Source organism: Pholcus phalangioides, unplaced genomic scaffold (assembly GCF_987345545.1).
Source record: "Pholcus phalangioides strain wild (caught in Gottingen) unplaced genomic scaffold, Ppha-v1.0 ptg000003l_1, whole genome shotgun sequence".
Taxonomy (NCBI): domain Eukaryota; kingdom Metazoa; phylum Arthropoda; class Arachnida; order Araneae; family Pholcidae; genus Pholcus; species Pholcus phalangioides.
In genome coordinates, this window is record NW_028301596.1 from 45136672 (window position 1) to 45157090 (window position 20419).

At 33.5% G+C, this 20419-nt stretch overlaps 1 protein-coding gene across 12 annotated transcripts in view; it reads right to left on the reverse strand.

Moving 5' to 3' along the window:
• Positions 1-20419, reverse strand: part of LOC149088669 (ovostatin-like) — a 106731-nt gene that overhangs the window by 28483 nt on the left and 57829 nt on the right. For 4 of the 12 annotated variants that reach the window (XM_089248700.1, XM_089248788.1, XM_089248748.1 and 1 more), the window contains exons 20-21: positions 1076-1304; positions 662-907 (exon numbers count right to left, since the gene is read on the reverse strand). In XM_089248700.1, the coding sequence (XP_089104826.1) occupies positions 662-907; positions 1076-1304 (475 nt within the window). Of the gene's footprint in view, positions 1-661; positions 908-1075; positions 1305-4099; positions 4239-8834; positions 9010-14264; positions 14413-16197; positions 16370-20419 lie in introns of all 12 variants that reach the window. The other 8 variants (XM_089248776.1, XM_089248782.1, XM_089248716.1 and 5 more) reach the window with 4 other exon arrangements.

Below are 20419 nucleotides of genomic sequence, written 5' to 3' on the forward strand. Positions count from 1 at the left end.
ATCAGTGACATTATTCAAGTGCAGGAGAAGGGATCGCTTAGACAAGCTGGGCCTAAGATTTATCATAAGTTATCTTAGCTCCTGGGGCATATATCCATTTGATTGAAAGGCTTGGTATAGGTTATTAGAGCCCTGCAGTCAAACAAATATGTGCCCCCCCCCCCCCCAGGTGATCAGAAAATCATTCCTTCAAAATGATTTCTAAAGGTTGCTATATCAACTCATTTTTGGGAATGATACAATAGACCTACAATTGGGAATGATACAAAGGTACCTACATCACTGCACCTATAGGACTGTAGGTGCAGTGATGGTTTACCTGAAACTACTCTTCTTAAAATCTGAGTATACATGTGAAGATTTAGGCTGGTCGGCTACTGGAAGCTACTACAAGTGATAAATAAGTCTCGTGTATGCACAAGCCAACTAAACTATTTGTAACAGTAGTCTTGCACATGCACGTGACTTGTTTTCTGCTTGTAAATAGCTTCCAGTAGACGACTGACCTTAAATTAAACAAATAAGCATCTTTTGTTTCGGAAAAAGAACATTTGCTAAAATAAATTAGTAAAAATTTAAAACCATTGAACAATAAAAGCATATAGTGTTTCTGATTCAAATGAAAACATTTTCAAGAATTTTAAAGTTGAAAGCTTATTACCTCTACAATGATGGAATTTGTGAGTGCATCTCTTTTGCTAACACCAACATCCGAAATTCCTGCATAACCACAGACATCCGAATCCCTCGATGTTTCACCAGAAACTGTAAAATTAAGTTGTCCAATATTTCTTGGTTGCACCAAGAACCTTTGAGTTTTAGATTCATCACCACAGACACACAAGTCAACTACTGCCGAATCACTCAGAAGTATGAAATCATCGCTTCTTGAAAGAGTAATGGTAATCTGCAGAAAAAAACCACAAAAATTCTCAACGATTCATATACCGCAAAGATATGGCAAATCATTCATCATAGCATACTGATAATTGTTAAATAAAACTTAAAAGTAATAAAACTAAAGAAAAATTATCAATTTTATTTCAAACATAAACATTGCATTTTTTTTACTTACAGGCAGGCACTGCTTGAGATAGTTGAAGACTGATACGATAACAGGTAATTTTTCTCCCCTGACAATCGAATAAGGTAGGGTAAATGACAAAAAGAATGGCTTGAATCCCTGGATTCTTGCAGTGTTTGAAATGCCGAGACCTGTTTCGACATCGAGGCAAACTGTGTTGCCAACCCATTCGGTGATTGTGTCTGGCAGGGTCTGGGAAGTTGTGACCTTGCCTTCCTTTCTGGATTAGCAAAAGGAGTCATAATATCTACTATTAATTCCAGAGAACACATAATAATCAAAGCGTGTCAATTGAAAAAAAATTCATTACATTTTTCCCTGATACTATCACATTTAAACATCATAGTCTCATCAAATTAAAAAAAAAAAAAAAAACAACATGCAAATATATTTTAAATACACTAAAAATGAAAAAAACTTAAAGAAATACAATATCATCTACTATTGATAGAACTGAAACTTGTACAGGATGATGCACACTTTTAAGTATCTCGTAATAGCATAAATAAATATGATGCCTCTAGCACTTTTTTTTAAAATTTATTAGTGCATTTAGTGTGCATTTAGCAATGCACAACATAAAATAGGGCTAGACAAATAATAAAAAAAAAAAAAACATTGGTAAAAGAAACATTTCTTAGCAGCCCCAAGAATGTTTTCTTCTTAAAAAAAAACTTCCCTAAATAATGTTTCTTCAGCGTTTTTGAGAATTAATGACCCCTTCAAAAGCTTCTGTCAAAAACCTGAAATATTACTTTTAAATATAAAAAATCTCGTTGAAAATATGCACATTGATTGCATGTAATGTTTAAAGCCACTATATTATACAAAAAATAAATACTTAATATGATTGTAAAACAATTTTATGCTCTGTACAAAATTATATTGGACAATATATGTAAATTTTTTCTTGTAAAATACACAATTTGAATAGAGCATAACATAAAAGCTGAAGAGAAAACTATGGAACTATTTGATATTCCTCAATTGAAGATGAGATTCTTGATCTTCAAAAATTTCTCCAACTGCTTATATATGTGTATTGATATAAACCATCTGCTGTATTCTTTGCACATAACAGATAGGTTTTTAAAAAGTTCCTTTATGTTATATATGTAATGTTGATTTCTGTTATTATTAAATTATCTAGATAATCCCTGACACTTAAAACAATACACTTATTGTGCATAACATTAGAATATATCTAGCGATCAAAATACTACATTTTAGGACTAAAATGTCTTTTAATTTTGCAGTGCTGATTGCATATGATGCTTAAGAAATTCCTATACTTTATTCTTAATGCAAAAGTAAGAATGGCTAAGTTAGGCTATGATATAGTATGTTTACTTCTTATGTTTTTGAATTGAAGCTGTATCTTAAACATGTAAAATAATGCTTTGGGTGTCAAGTTCTGCCAGCTCTGCTTTGATTGGAAATACTCTTTAAAACTCTGGATTTATACAACCTGACCAAAGACATTTTTATGTGAGAATAAATGAGTTTAATTAGTGTATTAAGAGATGCTGAGTGAGAATTTTTAATGTGGAGTAAAATTTTGGGTAGATAGGAAAATTTAAAATATCAATATAGATGTTTTATACTCACAGCAATTATAATTCAAAACATAAAATACTTTGATATACATAAAAGTAAGTCTTTTGTTATCTAACATATCTATCAGATTTAAAAAAAAACTATGACAACATTGACAGTAAGTTTTTGACTGTTTTAATAATAAGCTAGTTTCTGAGGCCAAAAACATAACCCTGATCTATCACATATATTTTGAATAAACAGCTCAATTTTGCTTAGTAAATTGAACACAGGTAATCAGTAGTTTAGATAAAATGGACCATAAAATTATACATCATCTGTTCTAAACTCTTTTTAATTCTAAAAATTTAAAATTGCAAATTACAATATTGTTTTAATTATTGTAATAAATTAGTGTTTTTAAATAAAACATTGTAATACGCAAAAAAAGTGAGTTTCTCATCATTTTATATACCTATTGTGTTCAAAATATTATCACAAAGAGTTCATTTACGTTTCTGACGATTAAAACTAGTTTTTGGCGCTTGTCACGTCAAAAACCCAACAAAGCCCATTGCATCCAAAAACATAGTTTATAGTAATGATGGTTTCATATTATTATATTTTGGGGTCTCCTTGTAGCCCTCTGTAACAGACCAAGGGGCCCTTGGATAATGATGAAAAACATTATTCTAGATGAAACATAGGGATAGTCTAAACAGGGGGAACTCAGTCATCAATTTAATGATTAAATGTGAGGTAACCAATACATTCTGAACAGGCTGATAAAAGTAACTCAAATGCTAGCGCATAAATATATGCAAATTATTGATGCATATCAATGGTATCTGTATGATTTCTGTAAAGATAGTGGCTTCATGGCTAAGCAATATTAAAGTTACCTTTATAAAAAAAGAGATAAAATCATCATTTTTACCAAAATGATAGGCTGGCCTAAAACTTAAAAAAAATCAGATCGTTCAAACAATACTCTTCTTATGCCGACATGTTCTTCAAATATTATTATCGATTGTGATTTTTATCAAAAAATCCACAGCCCGGTAGATGCTGAACCGGTGGTTCTAATTTGGTTCATTGCCCACTGAGCAATTTTATATACATCAATGGAGTATTTGTCTACCCAAAAAGTTACTGTAAAATTCTGAATACATATTATTATTGTGGTTTTTATCTCTGAAATCAAAGCAGATGTATTACATTTACTGCTCATGATACATCTAAAATCTGGATTAAAGTTATGAAATAACAAAAAAAAATACCATTTAAGGAAAAACAAAAATTACACACACTACCAATTGTATCACAGAAATATTTTAGCAACATAAAATATCATAAGCAGCTTGCAAAATGCTTATACCAGTCATGCAAAAAAAAAAATTGTTTCCAAGCAAAAAAACATGCACATGCTGTAAGAAATATACACAAAACAAAATTAATCACCAGTACTGAATAGCTCACCCAATAGCTTGCAACTCAAACAGCCAAGTATCAGGAAAAAAGCTACGAACTTCTTCAGCGGGTGTTTCAGCACTTGAATCAGTTTGGTGCAATGCCAAGAACTGCGGCGCTGCTGCTGAGCCTACTTTTTGCTGATATACTAAAATGTATGCACTGCTCAATCAAAATCTTAAAAGCAAACGATGTGTTCGATCTTTACTCATATTTATCTAAATGGTGATGAATATGAGATGAACTCAAAGTGGTGGGATAAACCTTTGTACTCTATGAAGTAATCCCAAATACAGCAGAACCATAATAACTTGACAACACTGGGAAACTCAACATTGTTTATTCCCATATATATGGTTGGCGCAATACTAATTTCAATGAAAGTAAAAAAAAAAATCTCTAATTTGATTCATGGAGGATAAATATTGGTTAAATCAAATATGACTTGTATTAGTCTATTTCAAGATTTTTAGAAATTGTCCAATTGTCAATGCTGGTTCAAAAATATTTTTGATGTCGCTTTTGTGACTTCCAACAATTCTTCATTTCATTTTTTTCTAAGATTTTTTTGTCAGAGATTTTCTCTCCCCCCTTTAACTTCCTACACTTCCTGCCAGTTTTAAACCTGAAAACCCAATTACAAAAACAACAGATGAGTAACATCTGAAATTTTTCATCAGCAGTCAAGGAAGCTCAGAAAAAAATATTTATGGGAGAAGAGTTTCACTCATTTTGGACAAATGAACTACTTATCTTTAAATATTGGATCTTCTGTCAATGAAATTATGATTTGTATTACCTGATTGGACTTCAACTTCTCCACCAATAGGTGAAGAGATTATTCTTGAAATAGAAACTTTCCATAGAGAATTACAAATAAAAAAGCTTTTCAAATTTGTACATGAAGGAATAAAATTGTTTAACTGCATACATATCAACGTGAATATGTACATTTTCACAAATTGTAAAGGGCGGAACACATAATATGAAATCTTGCAAACTTGTCATTTAATTAAGTCAACACATTTTTAATTCCTTTAGTGTGCTGAGCTATCAAAGTTCCGCTGTATTTTAATGGTGAATTCAGATTTTTCTGTGATTTAAACAGATGAAATGCTTTCACGATAACTGTCGGGAAACATAGACATGAACTGATTGCATCAACAAGAGTTAATAAAAAGCATGCACACAGAAAATGAAAGTTCTGAACCTATACAATAGGCTCACTTGTTAATTTCAAAAGCCATACACGATTCAAATCAACTTAAAATAGTATTTACTAATAGCATTTAGTTAAACTCAGACATTTGACTATAACTGTTACAAGTTAGTACGAGTTAGATTATACCATTTCATGCATTGCATAGTGTCATATCTGTCATCTTGAACATGTTTCTATTTAACCGCTTAAAATGTTTACACCAGAGCACTATAAAGCTTTGAGATAAAAACTAAATTTAAGTAAAAACTTGCTTAGGGCTGTCATGTTCAGAGCAGAGGTTTTTGCATTCTACTAAAGTTCTCTTAGCGAAAATTTTTCTATCATTGTTGTAATAGTTTTCTCTAAAGATTTCAGTGATTTAATAAAAAAATACAAAATATTTTCTTTTTGCAATTTTTTTCCCCCATTTACATGAATGATCTGATATTTGGGGCATCATGTGCTTCATATAATTATGATGCAATATGAAAATATATATATATATACAATGGATGAAATTCACTCGCAGTGAGAAATCCCTTTTGCTTTTGGTACTGAGTAGGTATTTGTGCAAATTTTAAATTCTGTATTTTTAAGAAATTCAAAATTTTGAAGGGATCTAAATAGAAGTGAAACCGGAAAAAAACTCATTTGACTGGGCATGGAGAAGAAAATTAAGGCATTGTGGATAAAATGTTGAATTGTCAAAGAGTTTATAGATGTACAAGACTATCTAGATAAAGAGTATGGTATTCTTAGGTTAGCTAGCACTAGGCTTCAGGTACCTAGGGCATCTGTTGGAGTAACGAAGATTTCTGACAGAAAAATATTTGCAATCAATAAAGGTATGGAAAAGCCACTCATCACCTTTATTAAAAAAAGATAAATGACGACAAACATTCAATAACTCAGGCAATGGTCTGCAAGAACAATAATTCAATTTTTGAAAAATAGCAGAAGAAAACTTCATGGTGATGAAACTGAAAAAAATTCAAAGCAGGTTGAGGCTGGTTTCCTCAAATAGAAAGGAAATTTACAGGCAAATATTCATAGGCAAATACAAAGGGAGGGCAGAGGGGGCAACCGCCGTTACCCTCCCACCCCTCAAATATTTGTATTACTAGCATGGGCGACAGGATGGAGGTACAATCCTTCCCTTGTGCGGTTCGAAGAGCCTGTATCCACTTATAAGGCTATTATTGGTGTTTTTACACAATGAGAAAAAATTGCTAAATCAGACAAAGTGATGAAAAGAATGGAACATTTAACTGAGATTTGATCAAAGTTTGGAAATTTAATCCAGACCTCATCCTTGTTCAAGCAAAGAAGAAATGAATGACAAGAGGTAGGGAATGAAAAAAAATCATTTCCAACATCTAAGTCTTGATATATAGTACACAAATACACTACTGTGTATATACACAGTAGTGCATTTTGTAATTTAAAATGCATTGATACGATATGGTAAATATAAATAAACTGAAATAGATAATGTGGTATACTTTCTCATTTACCCCTTGAGAAATAAAAATAACTAAAAAATAAAATAAAAGAAATAATAAAAAAAATAAACAAATAAAAGAAATAATAAAAAAAATAAACAAATAAAAGAAATAATAAAAAAAATAAACAAATAAAAGAAATAATAAAAAAAATAAACAAATAAAAGAAATAAAATAATTTTTCACATACTCGTACGAAAATATTGTCTTGAAATTCAACATTAGTTTGACAACAAATAAGTTTCTATTTGCGAGGCACCACTTCATTCCCAAAAATACATTAATATACAATATGAATATATACTACTAGCTATAATACCCGGCGCTGCTCAGATTTTCTTCAATGATCTTTTTGGATCATGTTATATATCCCTCTTTCTTTGAGGGACATACAAACTGTGTCAAAGCTAACCAATGTAGCGCTTTCCTGCGCGACTCATGAAAGAAGCAAATCTAGACTTAAAGAAACGTAGAAATGAATATACAGGGTGTTTCTAAAAAAATCATAACTATTCAGCTTTTAATCTGTTTTGATCGAATAATGTATAGGTAGAAAGAGGGAAATCTCAAGTTTCACACATTTGCCAACAGGTAGCAGTAATGCTCTTCCTTTGGCCACCACTTCAGTGTTTGTCAAGATTAGCTTTTCCCACAGTTAGAAACCGATTTGGATGTCTTCATTTTCTAGTACTACAGGGCACTACACTGGAGCTTGGACATTTGAGAATTTTTGAACAATCGCATTCCTGAATGATGGATCGGCTGTACAGGACCTGACGATTCAGTTAAACATCAATGGCCTTAAAGATCGCTGGTCCTCACAGTGTGAGATTTCTTCTTGTGGGAGTTTATAAAAGACTAGGTTTATGTGCCTCCCCTTCCAGCTATATTAGCCAAACTGAAGATATGAATAACAGTAGCCGTGGAAGCAGTGGATGCAAACATGCTCGCAAAAGTTTGGAATGAATTTGACTACCATATAGACATATGCCATGCATCCCATGCATCCATTTAATTTGGTTTGTAAAAAAAAAGCTTTATGATAGCCATGTAATATAAAATTAATCTCAAGTGTCTACGTTCAATATTTTTCATAATATACGCATTTCAAATCGGGCGATTCTTTTTGAAACACCCTGTATTTTTCCCCATTTTTAAAGGGGCACAAGGTATTTCGATTCTCCCCCCCCCCCCCTTGAACTTCAAGTTATCATCTGCCTGTTTCTGCTTCAAAAAATACTTAATTAAAGTTGTGGAATTGCTTCGATGTACTTTAGGGGCCCATAATTAATTTTAAAAAATCCTAAACTATATGAATTTATGCAGTTGAATATTAAAAGAAAATACAGACACATTTTCATTTTCGAGCTTGAGAAAATGTAAATAAAAAGTTGAAATCAATGTTATTGCGTGAATATCCAACTCAAAAGTAGGTCCGGCTAATTACTTCATATTTAATTTTCTGGGCTTCGTATCTCTAAGCGAACTTAATATTTCAAAAATCAAGAATTCAATGCAATTTTTAAAATTATTGATGTGGTGGAAAATCCCTCTAAATTTCCGCATTTCTACAGTAAAATCGGCAATTTTAACACTGATTTTTATGGAGATTGTCCTTTGCCTGACCCTCAAGGTGATGCTGATGATGATTGACGTCTATTCAAAAAGCCTCGTTACTGGGAGAATTGCACACACACACACACAAAATCAATTTTATATAAGTATATGCATTGTGTGGATTCTTTTGTTACAGTTCAACACCGAGTTGAATTTCCATTGTTTACAAAAACACTGAAAAAAAAAATCACTGTAGAGTGCATGTGCATTCTACAGTGGATGTATAATAAAATTATTATACATCCTCGTATAATAATTTTGAACAATCCACCACCACATATGCCATCACCAAAAAAATCTATACAGTCTATGCCATAACTAACTACTGATGCACCATCACCTTAATGCGAGTGTGGGAGAGAGAAATACTAGTTCCCTTTTTTTCTCTCTCCATATAATGGTGCAATGTGCGTCTATCACTCACCCAACACACTGCATCTCGAACAGCCAAGTATCTGGGAAATAAGCACGAATGACATTCTCCACAGATGATGACTCTGGGGCTGAAGCACCAGCAGCAGCAAAATCAGCATCCATTGCTACTGATTTGAATTGAACACCACCACGACGAATAAATGCAGGATCAGCAAAAACTGGACCTTTCATATCAATATAAGTATCTATCATATTCATCTTTGTTTTCTTCACATGTGAGAGGGGAGTAAAAAGTAAACAGATTTTTTTTCTGGGGTAGGGGGGTGAGAGCATCAAGGCCTATATATGTCATATGTCAGTGTGGTTTTTTATTTTTTGCGACCTACTGGAATCAAAAAGCATCCTTAATTTCCAATAGAAGACTTTGAAGAACATGTGTGGCAGCAATGCATATTTCACGATAAGACAGAAATAAACAGTTTAAAGAGGAAAATCACTGAACCATGTAAAGGCTTTCAAATGGTTTTCTTTGTCAAAAATTGTGAGACATCAATGGAAGACTAATTAATCTCAATCTGTGAGCACTGCAACAAACAGAATGTATGAAAACAATTTTTTTGATGCAATAACTAAACATTATTGCATCAATCAACCAATTCAAAGCACTAACTGGAGTTTTCTGGAGCTCCTATCAATGAATTTAACCCTCTCAGCAGCATTGACAAGATAGCTCGCCTCTCAAAGCCTCTTATTTCAGCATTGAAAAGCCTCAGATATATTCTAATGATGGAACACTTTTCCCTATACTCTTTACTTTGCACCCGCTGAAAATCGGAAGAAAGCCTACTTAAAAAAATGTGTCATTTTACAGAAAGTAAAGTGACTTCAACTCTGCCGCTGAAAAGGTTTAAACCTTTCGCAATGAATTTTTTGCCAAAAATTGATTAAAACAATGAAAAAGACAAGGGTTTTCAATAGGATATTTTTAAGAACATGTATGGCATCAAGGCCTATATATATTACATGATAGGGGAGAGAGGAACAATTTAAAGAAGAATCTTTGAGACATGTGAGGGTTTACATATAGTCTTCTTGGCCAAATATGTCAATTTGTAACTCAAAAACAAACTACAACATAGGTGTCTTTCAACAAACAGAATAGATGGAGTTATTAGCTTTTTTTGCGATAATGATTGGCAAAAACATTTGTTTGACAAACAATCCACCTATCAAAAGCGCTTATTGGAGTTTCCTGAAGCTCCTGTCAATTAAACTTCCCCCCTCCCTTTCCAATGAATTTTTCTGCTGGAATTTTTCACTAAATATTGACTAAAAAAATAATAAAGACAAAGAAAAAACAATCACACTGACTTTATAGCTCTTCTCTAGGGCACACATGCTTGGTTAACTGATGTGAAGGAAAGTCACATAACCCCTTTTTACACAGAAAACATTGTGGTGTAAAAGGCAGTTTAGTTCCGGAAATCAAACTCACTTGATTTCTTAGTTTATATAGGGGTTCATACCTCCTTTCCCACAATCATTTGAATAAGCAAATGGAGAAAACTGTCAATCATTTTGAGGCGGTACGAACAGGTTTTTAGCGAGAATACCTCTTGCCAGCAAAATAACAGGTTTTTTCATTTCCTATGTAAATGGGGCAATACGTGCACCGAATAGAAACAAATTGACGTAATGTCCTATCATCCATTCCAGAGAAATTATGTTACTTTTGGATCCCCTCTCATATACACCTAATTAAAAGATTACTAAAAACTATTGTTTGACAAACTTTTTTTTAAATCACAATAGTCCTAATAGTTATTTGTAGATTAAGCCTTATTGACAATAAAGCTTGAAAAATTAATTTTATTTTTCACAAATCAACAGATAACCTACGGTAGCAGTTTTCAATCTTTTTAGACTCACAAAGTCTTTCATGGTCAGTAACTTCTATCGTGAAGCCACGTAGGTCTACTTTTTATTTATGCCCAAAGTAACAGATTTATTTTTATCGTTAAAAAATATTTGATCTTATAATTAAAAATCAAATAATTGATTTTTTTTTCTTCAAATTTTTAAATTTTTCTTGAGAGACCATGGAGCCCCTGAGGCTACATGGAGCACAAGTTGAGAACTGCTGACCTATGCATAGAGAGAAACATAAGAATATGTTTTCTTCTATTGACAATAAGCCTTGAAAAAATAATTTTTTTCTAAATCAATATTGATACATTACCTAAATTTCTTTTAAGCAGAGAAATTTGTCATGGTATCATTAGATACTTGTCAATTATTTGCAGATTGGCAAATTGACCCTCATTGAAAATAAATTTAGCTAATTAATCATTAAAACTAGCTTGAACAAATAAATTTCTTTTCCAAAATCAATTCTTCAACACTCATAGATAACCCATGCAGAAAAAGATAAAAATATGTATAAGCTGTGGAACACCGGTTGTAATGAATACAGAAAAGTGAAGCCCTGATCAAAAAAGAGGGAAAAAATTAATTCCAACTATTTTCTAAAATAATTTTAACAGTTGTAGGCTGCTATAAATCACTTTAAGATGACTTATGATCACTTTAAGTCCTTTTCTTTGAATCTAGACAAAACGCATACTGTGTCACACATAGAAATCATCCTCAGGTGTTTTTAAGGTAGAAAAACAAAAGTTCTTCACTTTCTCACAAGATGTGACTCACCATATTGGCTTGTATACTCTTTCAAATTTCATCCAGCACAGTAAGATCGAATTTTTTTCCCTGCTTACAACAAGTTAATTTCTCGTTTATGTTAATTTTCTCTTCTCATTATCACACTTTCCATGATTGGCTTCTTCCAATTTAACATCAGCTTGTTCTGCTAAGGTATCAAATGAAATGATAAACTCTTCAAAACCAAACATTTCTGTTATCCAATGACTTGTGATATTTCAGCCTTAATTCTTCTACTTGAATGTGTCCTTCATATGAAAAATAGCTTTTAGCAACAAAACAGAATGAATTTCCCTATGAAATTCATGAAATGCAATTCACTGATTCATGAAATTATATGTGTTACAGCAATCCAAAATCTCAAATTTGCCAATATGTCACAAAATTTCGTCAACTTGTGAATTCACTGGCGAAAGCATGAAGTGGTCTAGCATTCTGTATACTTCATACTTTGTATGTACATAATATTTTTATAATACTTTGCAAATATCCTGTTGAAAAATTTTAATATATATCACTTAATTGGAAACAAAATATCAAAACTCATAAAAAGGTCCATGAAAATGAACATGAAAGAATGGAAATAAGTACCAAGAATTACTTTTTTTTTTATCACTATATTTTATCACAAGCTGCCTTCCTCTGCCATCACCATCACCGCAAGAAGCAAAAAGGATAAGGGGTAAAGATAAGGACAAAGGGGTTTCAAGGGTCAAGGAATTAAGCCAAACAAAGAAAAAAGTAGAGTGAAATCATTGGGGGAGTATTTAAGGGGGGGAGGGGTATTCTCAAAAACCTTCCTTCACCCAGGCCCGTCATTTAGGGGTGGGGGCCCCTCCTGGCTTTCGAAAATACATTTAAAATGGTATATATATAATATATATACATACATTGCGAGTACATGTGCTTTGCCCCCCCCCCCCCGAAAAAGTTGAAATGACGGCCCTGCCTTCACCATAACAATCACATCTGCACTTGGGAAGGGAACTGGGTGGATCAAATTTATTCAACCCACCACCACTTCAATATCAAATAATCAGTTTCAGGAAAATAGTTCTGTGCTTCTCATTGTTGTTATTATCCGTTATCCAAGATCTAACATTTGGAGCGATTTCAGCTGACGTCTGTTAAATTTTTTAGCATGGTTAACTCATTTCCAAATTTGTGAAGACAATCAAAATTATATGTGCTACCAGCCATCAAGTCACCAGTAATCTGCTAATGTTTAAACACATTATGAGCTTCAGAAAAAACGGTTTTAGATTATGAATATAAGAGTTTTCACATGATACTATTCATTTTCAAAGAATTTTTTTTAATAATTCACATTTTGACTTGCACTTCATACAGAAACCAGCATATATGAGCATTTGCAATCATTAACTTTAGATTCACTATCAAGCACAGAAATTATAATTTTGAGCTCATTTGCATGTATCATGAATGATGAGTATCATGAATGCATGTTCTGATTTCTATTTCAACAATTTTACTATCATATTTTGTAATCTCTCATTTTTAATAATGTCATTATGTTAAGTATGTTTTTGTGAGTTCATTTTGCTTTAAGTAGGAGGGGCAGAATACAGAATGAACCGAGCACGTCCAAGCTCTATCGCTATTGCAATTTAAGCACAGTGGTCATAAGATCGCGGATGCACCAGAAAAACCTACTGGTGTTTCAGCCAAGCGAAGCCACCCCAAGAAAATCCAACCCCCTCCCCCGGGGCGCCCCTCACCAACTCTCTCGTCACCCTGCCTCCCTCACATTCCCAACCCAACAATAGCCCTGTATCTCCGCCCGGCACCACCGGGACGTTTGCGCCCCCAACCCGAACTAAACATCCTCAGCCCCAACCACCCGACCACCCAAAAACCCACATCACTCCCCACGACCGAATTCTCCCGCCCCTTCCAGAGCTTCATTGTAAGTCAAAACAATAAATAGTTACACACAAAACATATTTGCAGACATCTGGATGCTTCACAACACTGGCCTTTACGGCGCATCCGTTTCGTTATAGTGTCAGTTCTCAACAGAGTAGGAGGGGCAGATCAATGTGTGATGCTTCATATTTAACATCAAACCGTACATTCTTTATGGGCAGACCACAGCTCCATCATATCCCCCCCCCCCCATGCCAGAAGCACAAATGTGCAATGTCCTTGGGGAAAAAAAATGAGGAAAATTACTTTTGAATGTTCACTCAACCCTTTCATTCTATGGAAATTATTTTCCTAAAATGCTTTCAAATGCGTTTCAATAGGGATACACATTAGAGTTTCAGGCAAAACTTAGATACCAAAGTAGCGCATCCGAGAAGCTGATGCAAATAAAAGAAAAATTTGCACATTCGTGCTTCTGGCATAGGTGGGGGGGGAGCATAGGCGGAGATTGACTTGGAAGTCTGGGGGGGGGCAAAGTCATTATTGCTGGGGGGGATGATGATGATGATATCAATTCATATATACATTACATCAGTTGACTCCATCTTTGATGCTGGGGGGGGGGCATACCCGTATCTCCGCCCATGGGGGGGAGTGATATTGTCATGAAAGTTTGCTGATGTATTGCTTCCCCGCAGATATAGGCAGTGTTGTAATTATCACCAAGCTCTTGACATCTATTAATGAGAAGATGGATCACTCTGCCAGGATGAAAAAAAGTGGGGTACCCCGTCAACTGCCACCAAAACAAAGGACAAAGTAAAGGCCATTTCGCAAAAGTGGGAAAAACAGTCCCGGCATTAGTCCAACTCACCCAACCATCAAGTTATCGAATAACCATGTATCTGGAAAATATGTACGGATTTCCTTAGCATTTGATTCATCTTGTGACGAGTCCAGTGACCCAATATTCATAGTGGCGGGCGTACTTAGGAACATTTTCGCATCCTTTTCATACATAACTAAATAATTAGAAACATGAATTTCTATTACATCAGAACATTGCGAAAAACACAAATTTTTAGAATTGGGTGAATTTTTTTTCTCATTGGAAGGCTTTGCATCAGGATAGAATAAAATGTTAAGATATGAAAAATAATTAAATCAGTTCATCACCGAAGAAAATTCAATAGTAAACAGTATTTATGAGGGCAGATGCTAGGCGGTTGTATGGGTATTGTACTGTACCTCTTCATTGTAAAGATCCTGGTTCAAACCCTATTAGCAGCCTAGTGGTGGTCAGCTGAAGTTGGTTTTTAGTTTTCCAACTTTGAGGTATGAATGCAAGCTGGTTTCTCAACACCATAAAAAATTCAGACATAAGCTAATTTCACTTCAAAATATGGAAGGCAGATGACAGCACCAATATAACATGAAATCAGCATAAGTCTGATCATACTCTGTTCAACATACAGTAATTGTTGTACAGCTTGGTATTTCCTGCATGTACTGATCCATCAGAAACTCATGTATAGTCAAGTAGTAGTAGCGAATGCCACAAATACACTTCTCAAAACAATTCAAGGGATGACTTTCGACCATCCACCATACCATCTAGACTTTGTGTTCAGTGGCTTCAATTTGTATCTTTAACTGAAGAAACATCTTGAGGGAAAAACGTTTCCATGGAGGTACAAATACACAAACACCTCAACAGGCAAATAGCCCAACGAGGTGACTGAAAAAAGATGTCCATAAAAAAATGTGGATATCATATACACCCAAAATACAGCAACCCACTATAAAAACATATATAAAGTTACAATATGCATCTGGTGGTAGCTGCGGCAGATTTATATGATACTGGGGTACAAGCACTGGTACACAGACCAAAAAAGTCTATATGTTAAAACTTTTTAACTGTAAAAGTTAAAAAATCTTAGTCACCAAGACGTTAAAAAGTTAAAAGTCTCTGTTGTTACAAAGAGCAACAGGCCTATATACAACGACAATTATTCAATCATTACACTTCATTCATAGTTTGAAAAAGTAATGGCAGTTGGCAGCACTATAACAAGCATTTCATAGAAACAAGCTTCACGTTAGGTTCAAAACACATACATACACATTTCCCATCATGGGCCAGGTCTTCGATCTCTCTCTCTCTCTCTCTCACCTGCTAAAATCCCTTCATTGAGATAAAGCGGTGGGTCATGATCTGGTTCGGAGGAGGTACCCAGACCAAACAAATATTGAGATAATGGTGGCAATTATGTGGAAAAATAATGCAGGAACAAGTGAATAATTTGTAGAAGACATTTTGTGACATAAAATCTAGCCATTTTATCTTTACTTTCTGAATGCACCTTTTAATAAGATAAAATTTATTAAAAGGTCTAAAATTTTATAAAGCCCCACATGGAACTAATCTATTTTCCATAAGCACATCAAAAAATATTGTCCCACAATCTGACATTAGTTTAGCACTGGATTAGTATTGGATCGTGAGACACAGCTTTATTCCCAAAAAAGGTATATAATATGAGTGAGTGGTATAGTGTTTTCTTTTTCATCAAATTTATTTCCATTGTTGGACAAAACACTGAGAAAAGTAAACACTATAGAGTGCATGTGCAAGGGTATATACAAATTTCAAATGGCCCACCACCACATACACCATCACCAAAAAAATCTATGAAATCTATGCTATAACTAACTACAGATTCACCATCACCTTAATGCAAATAGAATGCTAGTTTTTAATATTTTTCCTCTCTCTAACAGTGCAATACACGTCTGTCACTCACCCAACACACTGCATCTCAAACAGCCAAGTATCTGGGAAATAAGCACGAATGACATTCTCCACAGATGATGTAGATGACTCTGGGACAGGAGCATCAGCAGCAGGACCCCTTGCTGCTAAGTTGAATTGAATACCACCACCACCGGCAGCTGATGCAAAAGGCACCTGCCACACTGGAATTTTTGCATTAACACAATTTTCTGTTATATTCATCTTTTTTTTCTTTACATATGAGAGGGGGGAAGCATAATAAATTTTTTTCTGATGGAACGAGGGGTTGTTACTTCTATAATAAGTCATTGTGATTCTTTTGCAGCCTACTAGGATGGTTTTTATCGACAGTTTTCAATAGGACACTTTTAAGAACATGTTTGGCATCAAGGTCTATTACAAGATAGCAGAGAGAGGGACAGTTCGTTCAATACCTTAACTAATGAACGCCTCAGCTAATGAATACAGATTTGGCTAACAAAAATTTTAGTTAACATAGAAATATAATCAGAATTACTGTTACAGGAGCCCAATTAACTTATGCCCACCTTGGAATCTTTTTCCAAATGTACCTACAGTTCTCTTTCTAAAATTCCTTCAACCATTTCATGTATGAAAAAAGAAGAGAGAAGTAACATATATCCATAGTTATAGTACATAGTAACGTTACCCCCCCCCCCCGGTACAAAAAATATCTGCCTCAATCTTATTTATTATTATTTTTATATTTACAGAGTACACATTTTATCAGTGTTAGACACTTAGCATCAAGTTGAACATTCTGGCTATTGTAGGTGCTGATCTTTTCTTTTCTATCTACGTGTATGAGACCCAGAAATAAATGACACACCAAATCACAAATGGATGGGGGACACCTATGAACCCGATTGGGTTGTGTCAACACCAGCTTTAGTCTAATAAAGTTAATTGTATGATTGTGAACATAGTGTAAAATAAAAAGATCTTCACAGCATCTCTTTATCTTCCTGTAGATTCTCATTTATACAATTTTGAAGCTGTTCAGCCATTAATTCAGTTAAGCCTAAAATCAGTTTTTATCTCTTTTATAGCATTTCTTGGCGCTTCAAAAAAAAGACTTATCTTAATTTTGGGCTAAAGCAGCAACAAATCAAACAATTTTCCATAGAAACCTACGAAAAATCATGTTTCGGCTAATGAACGTGATTCCAGAACAAATAATCTTTGTTAGCCGAAGTATCACTATGAGGTAAAATATGGAAACTTGTCACTTGAAGACAAACCACAACATAGGTGTCTTTCAACAAACAGAATAGATGAAGGCATTAACTATTTTTTTCATGTGATAATGCTTCGTTATTGTCAAACAATACACCAATTCAAAGGACTAACTGTAGTTTCCTAAAGCTCCGGTCAATGAATTTAAACCGTCTTCAATAAATTTTTCTGCTGAATTTTTTTGCCAAATAATGCAATGCTAAGCATAATGCTAAAGCAATGAGAAAGACAAATAAAAAAGAAGAATCGCGCTGACTTTATAACTTTTTTCTAAGGGATGATACTTTGCTAACTGATGCAAAAGACAGTCACATAAGTCCAGTTTCCATGTATAAGATTGAAGTGTAAAAGGTGGTCCAATTGAGGCAATTCAACTGGCTTGACATACACATAAAAGTTACACTCAATACGGTGAGTTATAGGGAGTTCACAAACCTTCTTTACTTTGCACTGAAAATAAAGGAGAAACTGTCAGACATTTTAGTGTTGTGTAAACAGGTTTTAAGTACGAATCCACCTTGTTTGCAAAATACTAGGTTTTTTATTTTCATTTCTCATGTAAGCAGGACAATACATGATGCACAAAATAGAAACAAATTGAAAAGTGTAATGGACCCTCTTCCGTTCTAGAGAAATTTCGTTACTTTGGATCCCCTCTCTCGTATACACACCTCATTCAAAAACCATTTAACCTTACTAAAAACTACTGTTTGAGAAATTTATTTTAAAACATTAGAATGATAGTCTTCACTGTTATTTGTAGATTAAGCCTTGTTGACAATATGGCTTGATTTGGGAGTTGGGGAACCTGAAATGCAAACTATTCCAACTATTTTCTAAAATAAGCTTAACAGTTGTAGGCTGCTATGATTCCCTCTAAGATTAATGAAGTCCTTTTTTTTTTAATCTAAACAAAATGCATTTCATGTAGAAGTGTCACGTACAAATCATCCTCATGCGTTTTCAAGATAGAAAAACAAAAGTTCTCCACTTTCTCACAAGATATGACTCATCATATTGGCTGGTATCCTGTTTCAAATTTCATACAGCACAGTAAGATCTAATTTTTTTCCCCTGCTTACATAAAGTTAATTTCTCGTTTATGTTAATTTTCTCTTCTCATTATCACACTTTCCATGATTTGCTTCTTCCAATTTAACATCAGCTCTTATTCTGCTAAGGTATCAAATGAAATGATAAACTCTTCAAAACCAAACATTTCTGTTATCCAATAACTTGTGATATTTTACAGTCAAAATGTTCAGCCTTAATTCTTCTGCTTAAATGTCTTCTTCATGTAAAAAGTAACTTTTAGCAACAAACCCAAATGAATTTCTCTATGAAATTCATGAAATGGAATTCACTGATTTGTGAAATTATATATATTTCTACAGTCCGAAATCTCACCAATTTGTGAATTCACTGGCCAAAGTATGAAGTGGTCTAGCATTTTGTATACTTCAGACTTATTACTCTTTCAGAAGTATTATCCCTCCCAAAAGTTGCATGTTATAAAATAATATTTATTAAAAAAGAAAACATTGTATCAAAATTTACATTTGATTAGAACAGAAAATGTTATCTGCTTTATCCAAAACAATGAATGACAGTACTCTTGTACATTCAATTGTTCAATTTTGAGATGAACAATTTTTGATTACCGCATTAGCCAGCATGCTGGAAAATAAGAGTTGCAGATTCAGAGCAATTTTTAAATATCTGGACTCTAATAATTGAATTGAAATGCTGACTTTAACCTCATTTCTCCTTACATAAGGTCCCTATCTGTTTTATTAACTTCATTCAGATAGATCGAGGTTCAAGGTTTTTTCTTCACCGCAATCTTGATTTCATATTCATTCTCATAGCATACTATATCTTCTAAACTAGAAACTTTACCACAATTTTGTGAGTTAAACTGAGATATGCATAGAACTACAAAGTATTTTTTATTTCTCCACTACGTGTGCAGGATTAGATTAACAGGGCAGAAAAAGATACTTTGACAGCCAAGGTAAGCGCACATTTTGGCAACCCTAACCTCTAGTCGTGCTTCTACCCTCTTAGTTGTACCTCTAGAATTTTTCAGCATGCAAAAAATTTGTGAAATATTCTAAAATGGAAAAAAAAATTTAGTCGACTGGACAAGGCAAGAAAACTTATAAATAAAACAGAAGACCGATGAAATACTAAGAACCCTGTGAAACATTTATGGAGGGAATACCTTGCAAATGAGACAGATTTCACAAAATCCAAAAAACACTGATCTGCTCCATAGCTAATGATAGTTCAACAAGTAAAAAGGCTGGTTTGGAGAATTATTTTGCTGACCTTGCAAGTTAAAAAAAATGATAAAAGTTGATGACATTTGATGATTGACAAACAAAAACCTGGACTTATTGATGAAAAAAACAAGCATAGTGAAGTTAATTATTGCATGTCTCTCATATCAGCAGAATTTCTAAATTTGTGAAATAAAGTGTGAATGTTTTATTTTTATCAAATTTCTGTAAAGTATGTTCAAAATATTAAAAAAAAACTAATTTATTTAAACTTGCTTATTTTATATTACTTGTATTCAGTGATCCTGGATAAACCTCACTTTTCCAACACACTCCAACATTTAAAAATCTGGTATCCAAATTTTATGAAAGAAAGTAAACAAGAGTGGATGAAAAAACAGCTATACAAGATAGAAGAATGGAGGGCAAGAGAGAAAGTGAATATGGAAAAGAAACTAAATAAATAGTGGATGAGAGGATCTTATGTATGAGAGATATAAAATATACCTTCTTTTTTTCAATCACAGTTTTTACAATCTCTTGAAGAAATATTCCAGTGTTCAAAAATTTACCTAACTTTCCAGGTTTTAGAAACCTTAACCTTACAAATATCCTGTTGAAAAATTTTAATCGCTTAATTTGGAACAAAACATAAAAAGCTCTACAAAAATGAATGTAAATGAGTACCAAGAA